Raw genomic sequence first — 14,567 nt, 5'->3', positions numbered from 1 at the left:
TTTATTATTGATAGAGATAGGGTTTGAAATTTTCTCTGCCATTGAGGTTTCTGTTTAACTGCATCTCATTTCTCTATTGACTTATTTTTAGTCTTCTGATCCCTGTAATCAGTAGCTACTTTCTGGTGATCCTGTTTGTTTGTTTGTTTGATTTTGGCCTGGTGGTTCATTTAGATAATTTTGTTAATATTTCAATGATATTTGAATGAGTTTGTTAGTAGTTCTAGGAATTAAGCTAATGTATTAATTTATTACAGTCTTCTTCACGTGAGTAGTAACTTATTCTTGTAAAATAGTCTTTCCATGTAGTTACAGTGCTTCTCTACTTATTTGGCTATTGCTGTTCCATGTATCATATCTGCATTGTTATAAATCATGTTTCTATAAACCTCATCCTTCTATAAAATATAGAGATAAAACTAAAACTTATATTGAATCTGATATTCTTCATTTCTTCCTGTGAATTCAGATCATCTGTTGTCATTTCCTTACTCCAATATAGCTACATTTATAACTATATATATAGTGGTAAATAAAAAATGATCAACAGAATAGGCCATTATACTGATATTCTGTCTGCTCATATTTCTGAAAGAGTTTGGTGGCTCTGTTTTTCTCAATGTACAGCTTGATTCTTTGTGTACTTTGACCATGTGGTCCCACTGTCTTCAGGATGTTGTTGGTTCCAATGAGAAGGCATTTGTTGATCTTTGGTTATCTCATGCATGTGCAGTTGTTATTTCCTTGCTCTTAAAATTCTTCTCTCTATCTTTGAATTTCACCAGGTTGATTATGTGTCTAGACAACATTCTTCTTTGTATTTACCCTACTTGGAGGAACTGAGCTTTATTGAAATGTTTTTAAATCAGGTCCAATGGAATTTCAGCCAATTATTTGTTAGCATTTTTTTTTTCTTTTCCTCTTTCTCCTTGGAAATTTTTGGTGTATGATTAACACTATTTTTTGTTGTCCTTTTTATTATTCATTTGTTTGTTTTAAAAACCTTGTTACATTTTATTTATTTATTTATTTATTTATTTATTTATTTATGTATTTATTTAGCGTGTTTATGTGTGTGCTTGCCATGGAGCTTGTGTGGAGGATGTCAGAGAACAATGTGCAGAAGGGGGTTCTTCCTTCCACCATGGGGATCCTGGGGTCTGAATTCAGGTCCTCACGCTTGGTGGCAGTCATCTCTACCAGCTGAGCCCTCTTCCTGGCCTTCTTATGTTTACTTCTGAAAATGAAAGTCTAGATTACACACCAAAGTGTAAATTGTATGTGATGGTGTCTTTTGATTCTGAAATGTTCTATGGGTAAGTTATTGCTACTGTTGAGTTGTTTCAGTGACGGTCCTCAACTTTTTCACAGACGTGCTCTCTTGTGGTCAAGCTTAGGAATGTTTGCTCAGGTTACCTCTGTCCCCATTCTTGCGTTTGCTTTCTGTGTCCTTTTCTTAAGGTTCTTTCTGGGTTAGCATGGTTTAGTTGTCAGCCAGTGCTTGGGCAAAGATTTACTTAAGGATCTTAAATAAGTAGTACATCTCTGCTATGACATCTGTCTTGCAAGTGGCTTGAAGAATACCTTCTAACTTCGGACAGTTTATAAGTCCCTGGCTATGTTTTCCTCTCTGCCTTTAGGATCCTCACATGGCATAACTTTACCCACTTTCTTTTTTTTAAACATATTTTTATTATTATTATTTTTAATTAGGTATTTTCTTCATTTACATTTCCAATGCTATCCCAAAAGTCCCCCATACCCTCCCCCCTTCCCCTACCCACTCACTCCCACTTCGTGGTCCTGGCGTTCCTCTGTACTGAGGCATATAAAGTTTGCAAGACCAATGGGCCTCTCTTTCCACTGATGGCCGACTAGGCCATCTTCTTCTACATATGCAGCTAGAGACAAGAGCTCCGGGGGGTACTGGTTAGTTCATATTGTTGTTCCACCTATAGGGTTGAATCTAAGTGGATCAAGGAACTCCACATAAAACCAGAGACAGTGAACCTTATATGGGCATTTGCCCATCTTCTTTCAGTACATCAGGAATATGCTGGACATCACCAAGGCCTTTCTCCATCAACCTTTCCACATCTGTTTTGTTGGAAATTGTATCTGGAGCCTTACACATTGTTCTTTTTGCCATATTTAATTTTCTGGCTAGTCTATTGTCTGGTTTTGTTGTTGTCTCAGACAGTATGGATCACATTATAGCATAAGATGTATCTGGTGGTTGCTTCTGTGATCTTTGGTTTCTCTGACAACCTCTGGGGTGTGGAATTTTCCATGTTCTGTCCAGTAACAACCAGCAAGGCAGCAGAGATGTGTGTATTCACAAGGCTGCACTGCCTTACTAGTTAGAATTTCATGCTGAGAAACTGGGGAGGGTAGGAACAACTCCTTCCTAAAATGCCAAAGGTCTTCATTCTCTCTGGTTCTTGGCATGTTGGAAGATATGTTCCTATGCCTTATATTCTTTTGAAGAGTTGTTAATTGATTACTTATGACATTTCTGCTTTGTCAGTGTTTCTGTAGCAAGAACTTTTCAACTTCTTTTCTCTGCTGTTCTGGAAGCTTGTTTAGCTTGATATTCAACCTTTAAGTGGAACTTTTAGCCAAGATGCTAACATATTTTTGTAAAATAAAAAATACTAAATTTGGATTATTGGTGTACTTTATATATTGTGCATGGTTTTGTTGTTTGTTCTGTTGGTTTTTGTTTTGATTTTGAGATAGTGTCTCATTTATGACAAACTGACTTCAAACTCATGTAGCTGAAGATGACCTTGGATTCCTGATGTTTCTATCTCCTGACTACTAGGATACAGATGTGTATCATTAGTTGATTTGGTTCTAGGGAGTTGACTATAGATGTGGTGTGACTATTTGATGTCTCACCTTGATTTCTCCTTAATAATGGTCTGGAGCCTATGATTGTAAGCCAAATAACCATTTTCCTCATCTAAATTGCTCTTTGTAAGTGCATTTTGCCATAGAAAAAGAAGTTTAAAAAATGGAGCAGAAATATTAGATCTAAGGAAGGGAGAAGGAAAGTAAGTGATCCACTTTCTCTTCCTGCAATAGTTTCTGCTTTCCATTCTAAATGGACCTGGTATCTAAATCCATGAGTTCATTACTTTGGCTCATTGCAAAGGTTAACGGAAATCTTCTAAGGCAGCCTGAAATTTCATGAGAGATGGAAAAAGTTTAGACCTGGGTGGAATTAAAGGAGACAAGAAAAAGGAAGTTGTTCTAGGACTAAAGGATTAATGCCATGAGTCATGTTTGTCTATTATCTAGTTATCTCGTAGTTCTTAATGCTGTAGCTTTAGAGAGGTGGAGACAAGGAAAGATGGGGGTGGATTTAATAATATTAGTTGCATCTAAGTACACTGTATGCATATATGAAATTACCACAGAATAATATAAACATTTAGAAAGAATATTAGTTGGATACTTAACCTGTTAACTGTCTCAAACACATTTCCTGCCAGGGAAGTGTCTGTCCAGGTCTGGCTGGAGGATGTGGTTTTGGCTAATAGTCGGATGGTGAACATGGTAGTTATGAATGGAGTTACTGGATGGGAAAAGAGGAAATAAAGTTGCTGACACCAGGCTTTGGTCCCCAGCAACAGATTTCCTCTAAATGAAGAGTCATCTCAGTTCTTGTGGAATTTTCCTTCTTCCTCTTTTTATTTTTTAAAGTGCAGGCTCATTTATAGCATCTTTTTTGCTGTTAAATATAGTTAGGAATGAACAGGAGGACCATTGAAAGAGTGTTATTGTGAGAACTTCCTATATGCACACGCTTGCCATTATTCCTAGTTCTGTCCATCATCCATCATCCATTGAACACATCTTTATCTTGAACCTGCTCTGCTGTAGGCACCGTGCTATGCACACAGAACAGCAAGGTGAACATGGCCACTGACTATAAGTCTGGCTTTAGTTCCATAAAGGAAGGCAGACATGTTGGAATGGGAATTAAAGGCTTGAAGAAATATAAAACACAAACATAATCAGACATGCTTTGAAGGTCACCGAAAAATCTCTCAGTGGTAGTGACCTTGAAGCTGAGTTCTGACGCTTAGGTCTCTTTTAGCTGGTATACAAGTGATGCCTACCGAGGCCTGCAGGATCTAACCCAGCTTCCTTTGTAACCTCACCACCAACCATTTTTGCTGTTGGTTTTTATTTAGTAGCCACAGGTTCTCTCTCACTTCCTCCACATGCCTGCTGGGAACATTATCTTCTAAATCCACTCGTTTACCCTCTTCACAGCCTCGCTTTAGGAGACGCTTGCCTTTTCCTGTTACGTTATTTGCTTTGTGATTGTTCTGTAAAATATAAGTTCTTACAATGATGAGCAGCTATGTCAATTGTCGCTTTATCTCTGGGACCTTGGAATATGATTGATAGACATAGCTAAATATTCTACTTGAATATTTGTTAAATAAGTGGATGGACAAAAGAAGCAGATTATAGTTTTGCACCTGAGAGAACTTCCTACACTTGGAGAAAGGGAAGGTGATCTGTATGGTTGTGAATAGAAAAGAGGAAGGAAATGGGACGGGAATGGGGATGTAGATGAAAATCTAATCTTGAAGTCTCCTACATCAGTGTTCGTCAAATGGTGTGAGTTGAGCCATAAAACGATTTTGGTGGGCTTCTCTTATCATTTAATCAAACGGGACAATACAATACTGTACCATGTTCCTAGTGAAAGCATCACATTAAGCTTTCTTCCACATATATATGTATGTGTACACATTCATATTATGGTATGGCAGAAAAAGTTTTCTTGTTTTAGTGTGAAGTAAATAAGTATGAAAAAATCATTTACTGATCAAGTGAAGACGATCTGATTTTCTGCTATAAGACTAAAGGACTCATGAAAACTATTTTCACAGAGGAGGTAGATTTCAAGGTGCCCTTCCATCAGAAGGCATCAATCCGAGAAGATGATCCTGCTTTTAGTAACATAGAAGCGTTAGGTGTTGTGCAGCACTATGTTGTTCTTTGCTTTGTCTACAATCTCTAGGTTTCTGGGAGGCAGGAGCTCTGCCTTGTTTACTGTATCTGGTGCCTAACATATGCTCGTACTTAGCAATGACCTAGGGGTTGCATGAATGACCAGATTAGTCTACCGAGAAATGTTTGTTTCTCTAAAGCTGCAGTTTGTGAATTCAATAGCTATAGAAGTCAACACACATGCAAGACAGCCATTCTGCCACAGAACTACACCATAGCCCACCTACAGCTTTTAACATGAATAATTTGGGTGAGAATAATTTTCGTGAAAATACCAGTCATAACCCTCTTTGCTTTCACAGATTCCAATATGGATCTACTATAACAACAACAAAAAAAACCTAAACATTAAAAAAGAAACAAAACAAAACAAAACAAAAACCCATAGTAAGCATAAAAAAACTACCAAAACAAAACAAAACAAAGCAAAAAGTGCATTTTGTGTTAGCCAGTTTCTCCTGGAATGTGGCCTGCCCTGACTTATAGGTTATATACCCAGAGATAGTCTATTGGAGAAAATAATTTTCCCTTTCTCAGAAGGTATCGATTGATTGTAATAGCTTCTAGGTTAGGAGTAGAACTCTGTGTTCATCTCCCCTTCTTAGAGCTGGGATTTTTTTTTTCCCTTTTTGAACCTGTATAGGTATTGTGTATGTTATCACAATCTTTGTGAGTTTTGGACTTATGTATTATTTTCAATTGTAATTATGTTCATGTGTTTATGTTTATGTGAGAATATGTGTACATTTAAGTATTGGTGCTTGAAAACTCCAGAATACAATGTTGGATGCCCCCTTGAGTTGGATTAGCCTCGTGGTTAGGGATTAGCAGAGTGAGATAGGGTTGCAGTTTACATGTAGTTTATCTCTTCCAAACCTCAGGTTGTGTGTTAGTCATACCCTTAGTTTGCTTCTTTCTTACTAAGATAAAGACCGTGGGCAAGGGCAACTAGAGGAGGAAGCAGTTAATTTGACCTCCAAGTTCATGTTACAGAGTATCATTTAGAGAAGCAGGACAGGAATTCAAGGCTTCCTGGAGGGAGAAGCTGAGCAAGATGAATAATAATCTGAAATCATCAATTGCATTTTCTTTTTTAAAATTTTAAATATAGGGTCTCATGTTGCCCAGGGTGATCTCAAATTTTGAAGGAGTAGATAACTGACCTTGAATTGCTAATCTGATTATATCTACCTCCCAAGTGTTGGAATTATAGGCATGTAGCATTCCATCTGACTTTTGGAAACTAAATGTCAAAATTAACTTCTGTGAGCCCAAACATTAAAACTGTAACACAGAGGTCCTTGGTGATAGCCTCATTTATCATCACATTTTTCTATGGGTGGTGAAAGAAAATAAAGACAAATATCTCACGAAGCCCAGGTTGGACTTGAACTCCTACTGTTCTTGCCTCTACCGGTGAGTCCTGGGAATGTGTGTTTTGCCATGCCTGGAAAATGTTTCATTTAAGTTTAAAGTAAGGCAATGAAAAACAGAAACACACAAACAAACAAAACCCACAACAGCTTTATATTGGTTTATTGAAACAAAACCAGAAAGATGGTTTAAAGTTGATTTAAAATTCTGTATACATGCTAGGCAATGATGGTTCAGCCTTTAATCCCAGCTTTTGGGAGGCAGAGGGAGGTGGAAATCTGTGAGTTTGGGGCCAGTCTGATCTACAGAGATAGTTTTAAGACAGCTAGGGATACCCAGAGAAAACCTGTCTTGGAAACAAACATGCTTTGTGCAGCCTGATAGAAATATATGATAAGCAGGACCAGCGACGTGGTTTGCTGAGTTAATATGCTCAATTCCAAGCCTGCAACATGAATTTGGTTCATGGAACCGACATGGTAGAAGAACCATTCCTATAAGTAACCCTTTGACCTTCACCTACAAGTGACACATTTGCATGGATATACACATAAACACTCACACACATTCTCTCTCCTGCACAAATAAGAAAATGTTAAAAATGCACAGCTAAAAGTAAACATAATTATCTTTAAGCTGGGCATGATGATATGCTGTTTTAATCTCAGCCTTAGGGAGGTGGAGACAGGACCAAGAACTCAAGCTCATGTCCAGGTATATAATGTTCAGGCCTTATAAGCCCCATTCACTCATGATGAAATATTGATGAACTTGGTACTGGCAGGTTGTAGCATGTAACAATTAAAAATCAATCCACGCTGATGCCAGCTATGCTCCAGTAATGCAGTTTCCCCTCCCCCATTGGTAACTGCAAACTGTGATGGTCTTCCCTGTTTCCCCTGGGTGGTTCTTCCCTGTCCCTCCCTCCCCCCATCGCTCATATCTTCCCAACCATCGGCCCCTTGTGGCTAGCTGTCCCAAATCCCCATAACCTAGTAAAATCAAAACTCTAGAGGCTTGTAATTTATCAGTCAGATTTATAGCAATAAATTCTCAACCCACAAAATGCCCACGCAATGAACTCAGAGCCAATTGATATTGACACAAGCTGCCCACCTAGATTGGTCAAATTGCCCTATATTATTCTATGCTCTTCTATGATATCCATAGCTACCTGTGGCTATTTAAAGCCACATGGATCCAGTTTGTCCTCTTCCTCTATCTTTCTCTCATCTCTGTCCTTTCTGTTCCCTCTCCTCTCTCTCTAAAATTCATTGCCCTGCCTTCCTTTTTTATTGCCCAATCATAGACTCTACCCTTATATTTCACCTGCTCTCATCTGCATAGATAGCAATCCACAGCATGTAGCCACAACTGTTATGAGTTCCTGTGTACAGGAGCCATGTCATGTTTACAAGACAGTGTTTCACAATATTCCTTCACAACCTTCAACTCTTATATTCTTTCTGTTCCATCTTCCACAATGTTCCCAGAGCCTTAGTGCCAGGGGTTAATATAGATGCTCCACTGAAGGCTAAGGATTTAACAGTCAATTGTTCTAGCACTTTGACCAGTTAAGAATACTGCCTACTAAAAAATGAAATCTGGTGATGCCTGAGATCAGCACTGATATGTAGTATAAACAGAAATATTTAGAAGTCCGTTCTATATGCTCATTTAAGAAAATAGGGAGAGTAGACACTGTCTTAGGACTCATGATTTTCTTAGCCACAGGGTTTTGACCAGGTTGTTAGTACCAGGCATAGATTTCCTCCTGTGGAGCAGGATTCAAATTCAACCAGAAGAAAGCAGTTGGACACCCCTTTCACAGTCATGCTACTATTACATGAATGGGTACATCTTATTGGCAGGTTGTCACAGCTGTGTAAGAGCGTTGATTGACATAAATCGATCAATTAATAAATAAACTGGAAGTCTACTTTCACTTAACTGTTTCCATTTAAACTGGAGGCTTAGATGTAAAAGGAAATTCTATCAGCAAAATTCACATTTAATATGAATGCATTTTAAGACTCCTAATAAATACCTAAGGTGAGAAAGCTATTATTTTCCTATTGTGAATTTATGTAATGCTAAGGAACTGAAAATGCAAAGAATATGCATCATTTAAGTATTCTTGAGGTAATAATTTTAGAAAGAACTTTACTCCTTTTAGTTATGCATATGTGTGAGTGAGTGTGGATTTGCACTAGTGAGTGTAGATATGCTTGAAGGCCAGAGGAGGGCTTTGTATGTCTTGGACCTGGAGTTAGTGGTGGTTGGGAGATGCCTCATGTGGGTGGGGTGAGGTGTACCAGGTCTTCTGCAAGAGTATTACAGTGCTGTTAAGTGCTGAGCTATCTTTCTAGTCCCTCATTAATAATTTTAATTTTCTAAAATTCAGTAAATTTCTCATCATGTACTTGGCAAGTAGAAGTAAACTAAGACAAAAATCTTTTGAAAAAATTTGAACGAATAAATATAGAAGTTAAATGCAAACTATGCTTAACCTTCCCCTATAAGCTGTACATAAATAAAAAATATATACTGAAAAGTCATATAGAGAGAGCTCAGTAGACCTGGTCTACTTCTGTAGACTTGCATATCCTAAGATGCCTAGTCACCATGGTTTAACCTTGGAACTTAGTCGAGGAGGAAACTTAATGATAATGATTGCTTGTTTTGTAGGTTTCAAGAAGCTACAGTACCAGAGAAGACCTGGGAAGTGTGAGAATTTCTGCAGCTGGGACCAAAATGTCTTTCATAGATCCTTATCAGCACATTATAGTAAGTGGTACATTCCTTCTGGGAGGGAAACTTATGTGGTGTGTGTGTGTGTGTGTGTGTGTGGCACACACACACACATGGGTGCCAGCAAACAGAGCCCATCACAATTATTAATTACTTAACTATAATACAGAGGATAAGACAACAAGATTGCAAGGTATGAGAAGCCTCATCATCTGTTTTCTCAAGATGGAGACACAGAATATGTGGAGGCATAATTTAGTGCTAATATAAAGTCCTGTCTTAATTTCATTTCCAACTGCTGTGATAAATTACTCTAACAAAAGCAAATTAAAGGAGAAAGGGTGTGTGTGGCTCATAATTCCAGATTAGCAGTCCATCATAGTGGGGAAATAAAGATGGAGTGATATGAAGTAGTTGGTCATATCCACAGTCTAGAGCAGAGAGAATGAATGCATGCATCTTTGTGTTCATTGAATTTTCTCATTCAAATAACATAGTTAAGATAATACCCATAAGACACATCCCCAGGTCAACTGATCTAGACAGCCCTTCACTGAGACTCTTCTCCCAAGTGATTCTAGTATGTCAGGTTGACAGTTAAGATTAACCATCACAGGGCTTGAGAATGAAGGGGATATGTTAGTGTTAATTACAGTCCAAGAACTCATCTTAGGCGAGATGAGACTTCTCAGCTCAAATAGCAAGACAAGGAAAAAGAAAGCACCCTCTATATTCTGTTCTATTCAAGTTCCATCAACAGATTGGGTGATGGAAATCCTATCACAGTGAGGATGGTCTAGTTTAGGCAGTTCACTAATTCAAATTAGGAATCATATTAAGTTGATTGTCAAAAGATCCACCGTAGTTGATGATTCTTCTCTTTTACCCATGTCTGGCCACAAGCTCTCTTTTTACTGGAAAAAAATGTAGACATTGCAATTACTATTCATGTTTTTGCTTTTGTACCATGAAATGTATTTCAGAAATCCAGAGGCTACCAAGATTTTTAAAAAGATAATTAATTCATTTTTAATTTTGTGTCTGTGTGGGTATGTGAAGGTGAGCTCAGGTATCCAAGATGGCCAGAGGTGTCCAATCACCTGGAGCTGGAGATAAGACAATTGGGAACCAACTGATTACAGAGCTGGGAAGCTTATCATGGTTCTCTAGAAGAGCAGGATGCCTTCTTAACCATTGAACCATCTGTCCAGACTAAGGCTATTAATGTTTATCTTTCACTTCTCAAATTTCTCCTTAGTTCTTTATAAAATCTCATCAAGTTTTATAACTTCCATTCCATGTGGTTGTGGTCCTATGCACTTCCACTTCTTGAGATTTTCTTTTAAGGACTTTTAAGGACTATGGCAAGAATATGGGTAAGTCTATCTTTGGGTCATTGTCTTGATGTCTTACCTCTTCATGCTACTAATTGCCTCAGAGTTTGCTCATGAAGAAATCTAAAGGTAGAATTATTTCTCAAGGACAGAGCTTGGTTTGCTCCTATCAGATGCTGTTGTAATAACAGCTTCCTCCAAGATTGAAGTGTTCTGTTCTGTAGGGATTCTCCTTAAGCAGGAAGGAGCTAAACAACCCATAGTAGGTTCAGGAAGATCCAGCTTCCTGGAAGGAAATTTAAAACTAGAGTGACTTCCAAAGGACTTTCTCCAACCTGGTGAGCTGTGTGCAGGCTGTGCAGAGTGCTCCAGGTTCCAAGCTTTTGGAAACTGTCACCCATGCTGGGGTGGGTTTTGGTGATGCTGATGTCTTTGATATATTTCTGCTCCTGTAAGGAACCTGGCACTGATACTCCTGTAGTTGCAGAAAAACTCATTAGTCCACTGTGAGTTGGATTGTGGTAGCATCTGTGTTTTGGTCTGTCATAGACTCACTGTCTTGGAAGAATAGATATGTTTGTTGCATCTCCCTAGGGAAAGTTTTGTCAAACAACAGATGCCTAGAGAAAGTGACACACTGAATCTTAGTTCCATAGTGGTTGTTTTCTGGATGGCCTGGGCTGCATTAAAATGTCTGCCAGTGCATGGGAGGGTTTTATATGTTATCCCCATGGTACACATTGTGTAATTTCTTTCTGTTCTTTTTTTTTTTTTTTGAGACAAGCTCATGAACTCACAGTCTTTCTGTTTCTGTTTCAAGGGCTAGGATAGTCTTAACTGAATTTTCTCCCATCAGTTGTTGCAGCTATTGGACATTTTAATCAGTTTGGAATGGTATTTCCAAACATCCATACAGCATGCATTCATCATATCTGTCTATCTCTCCTCTACCATCTACCCCACATGCCCTTCTGAGTCCCCAGTTATCAATTGTTTAGTGTGACCATGAAAGGGAGTCTGTGTGCTCCTACAAGAATGAGACAATGCTGATCATTCCTTTAGAGAGAAGGAACAGGATGGGGCAGTACCCACACTAGGTACTTGTCCTACAGTGAAACTGCACATCAGGAAGTGAAACTGAAAATAAGCAAGAAAGGTGAGGGTAATATCAGGGTGGAGGTTTTTTTACGGCTCTGAAATCAGTTGGAATTGCTAGTTGCTGATCAAAGATCACTATCTCTCTTCTCAGTAGTAAGATTCTGTCCGTCCTGACTGTAATATCATCCTTAGTGCAGCCTTCAGATTAGGGTTTGGTTAAAGTGCATCTGTTTATGTATAGTCTCTATCTTCTCTTCCACCTGATTAGTTTTAGGTTAGTTTCTTTAGCTCTTTTAACAGTACAATTTTGACTCTAGGCAAACCATCACAGTGATCATATTGGCTTGATCTAAGTTGGTTGACTTTTCAATGTTAATCATCTTAGTTACCAATGTCAACATAATTGTACAGAATCAACTGAGTACACTGGCTTTTTTTCCCCCTATTGTTTGGTAAAGTTTAATTCACTATGGAAAAGATTAAGGATGAGGACAGACACTCAAAGTAAGGTAATTCTAGACCTGCAGGCAAGGCTTAATTTTGGTGACTAAGTCAGAGACTGGGGCTTAGATTTGACATCTCAATAGAAATAGAGCCAGCTCCTGCCTAGTACTGTCCTGAGTCACTGGTTTCCCCTGGAGAATGTTAGTTATGGAGTCAATGTCATTTCCTTTGGCGGCATCTCCAAGCCATAAGCAGCCGTCTATCATCCAAGTTAGGACCCAGCCCAGACTAAGCTCCTTTGAAATGATATGTGATACTGGATACTGGCTTTGGGATGCCATGACAAGACACTCCTAGACTATAGGGATAATCATTTATCAACAATGAACACACATTTCTCCAACAGTGCAAGCTCTGTCTGCTTTATAGCTACTCCCTTCTTCATGCTTACAACTCTGAGGATGAGACGGTGGAGACTGTGGTGGCAGTGTTTAGGAAACAGTGCGACATCTGAAGCTTTTTTAGTGTTTCCAAAGTTAACTTGGGTAAATCAAGAAAGTGGTCTGTTTGGACTGATTTCTTATGAGGAATATGGGAGTGCGCCTTACTTGTAATTAAGATGAATTGAGACTAATGCAAATAGGCACAGATTAGAACAGAGGGCTGGAAGGGTCAGAGTAAGACTAGCTTCGAGATCTCTAGGTAGGTCAACTACACATGCAGAAACAGGACTTTTTCTAATGTAGGAAACCATCTATTCTCTTCCAGTAAGTGGAAGCCATCGTAATTACTATTGGTTTGGCTTTGGTCTCTGTTCAAGCCAGGAGTGTACAAAGGAGAAGACACAGAGGATAGTCATACTGGAATCTAACAATGGTTTACCTTTTATGAAAGATAACTCACCAATAAATCATTTAACCTAACAGAATTATACTTTATTGATCTTTAAATGTAAGTATTAATACACAGGGCTGGAGAGACGGTTCAGTGGGTAAGACCACTTGCTGTTGTTCCCAAGTACCAGAGTTTGATGACCAGAGTTCTAGCAATGTAACTCACAACCATCTGTAACTCCAGTTCCAGGGCACCCAACAACCTCTTCTGGCCTCTCTGTGCTGCCCACACACATGGCATACACACACACACACACACACACACACACACACACACTCACTCACTCACTCACAAATAAATTATCTTAGATACTAAAGCCTAATATAATTTATAGTAATACATATTATTTTTATAAAATCTGTTATAAAATAATGTTGTCTCATGGAGTCGACAGAAGGCATCTTGGGAAGACTGAGAGGCAGCATCCAGTAGAATGCCTTGAATTTGATGTGTGCTCAACAAGCCCTTGTGATGATAATATTTTTCTTCTGTGCTTTATTAAGAAGCACTTGTGCTGGGCAGTGGTGGTGCATGCCTTTAATCTCAGTACTTGGGATGCAGAGGTAGGAGGATTTCTGAGTTCGAGGCTGGCCTTGTCTACAGAGTGAGTTCCAGGGCAGCAGGACTACACTTGAAAAACCAAAAAGAAGAAGAAGAAGAAGAAGAAGAAGAAGAAGAAGAAGAAGAAGAAGAAGAAGAAGAAGAAGAAGAAGAAGAAGAAGAAGAAGAAGAAGAAGAAGAAGAAGAAAGAAGAAGAAAGAGAAGGAGGAGGAGGAGGAGGGGAAGGGGAAGGAGAAGGAGGAGGAGGAGAAGAGGAGGAGGAGGAGGAGAAGAGGAGGAGGAGGAGGAGGAGAAGAAGAAGGAGGAGGAGGAGGAGGAGGAGGAGGAGGAGGAGAAGCAGCAGAAGCACTTTCTGTGAATATCCTTGCAACAATTTAAGGATTAAGGTAGAGATAGATAAAAGTATTGCTCATAAGTTTCATACTACAGGGGAATTTTAGACATTGAATATTCATAGGCCATTACATGTTCAAAGACATAGATGAGCACAGATTTTTGGCAGGTAAGCAAGCTTACATGTAAGAATAATTTTATGTGTGTGATCTCTTCTTCCTCCTTCCCTCCCTCCCTTTCTTCCTCCCTTCCTTTCTTCCTTCCATTCTTCCTTCCTCTCTCTTTCTCATTTTCCTTCTCCTTCTACCCTCCCTCTTCTTCTACTTCTTTCTCTTTTTCCTCTATCTTTTCCTCCCCTCCTGTCCTTCTCCCTCCTCTTTCTTCCTCTTCCTTCTCATTTTTCCTTCTTCCTTTTTCTTCATCCCTCTCCTACTTTCCTTTTCTTTCTTTCTCCTCATTATCTTTTTTCTTCTTCCTCTTTTTCTTCCTGTTCTTTAACAAGGATCCCACGAAGGTTAGCCTAGTCTCACCTTATGGCAAGGGCTGGTTTTGAATCCTTATTCTCCTGTATCCATCTCTTGTGTGCTAGAGTTCTAGCAGACATCTAAACTAGTTAATTTTGAGGTCTCTTAGGTAGAAAAATCCAGTTCCCAAGGTTGGATTTTCCAAGGCATTTTTCATTTTATTTTAAGCCTAAGTATTATTAGTCTTGGTTTGTCTTTATCTAGATGTCTAGTTGTTATA

General features: G+C 38.8%; 1 protein-coding gene across 1 annotated transcript in view; it reads left to right on the top strand.

Annotated features, from left to right (window-relative positions):
- Pla2g4a (phospholipase A2 group IVA) overlaps positions 1–14,567 on the top strand; it is a 134,516-nt gene that overhangs the window by 17,386 nt on the left and 102,563 nt on the right. Inside the window, exon 2 of the mRNA XM_021162091.3 lies at positions 9,097–9,195. Within this exon, the coding sequence (XP_021017750.1) occupies positions 9,163–9,195 (33 nt within the window). The 5' untranslated portion in view covers positions 9,097–9,162. The remainder of the gene's footprint in view (positions 1–9,096; positions 9,196–14,567) is intronic.

The sequence above is a fragment of the Mus caroli genome, unplaced genomic scaffold (genome assembly GCF_978045245.1).
Source record: "Mus caroli unplaced genomic scaffold, Mus_caroli_1 scaffold_1, whole genome shotgun sequence".
Taxonomy (NCBI): domain Eukaryota; kingdom Metazoa; phylum Chordata; class Mammalia; order Rodentia; family Muridae; genus Mus; species Mus caroli.
Note: the sequence above shows the minus strand (reverse complement) of the source record. Positions and strands in the feature narration are given on the sequence as shown.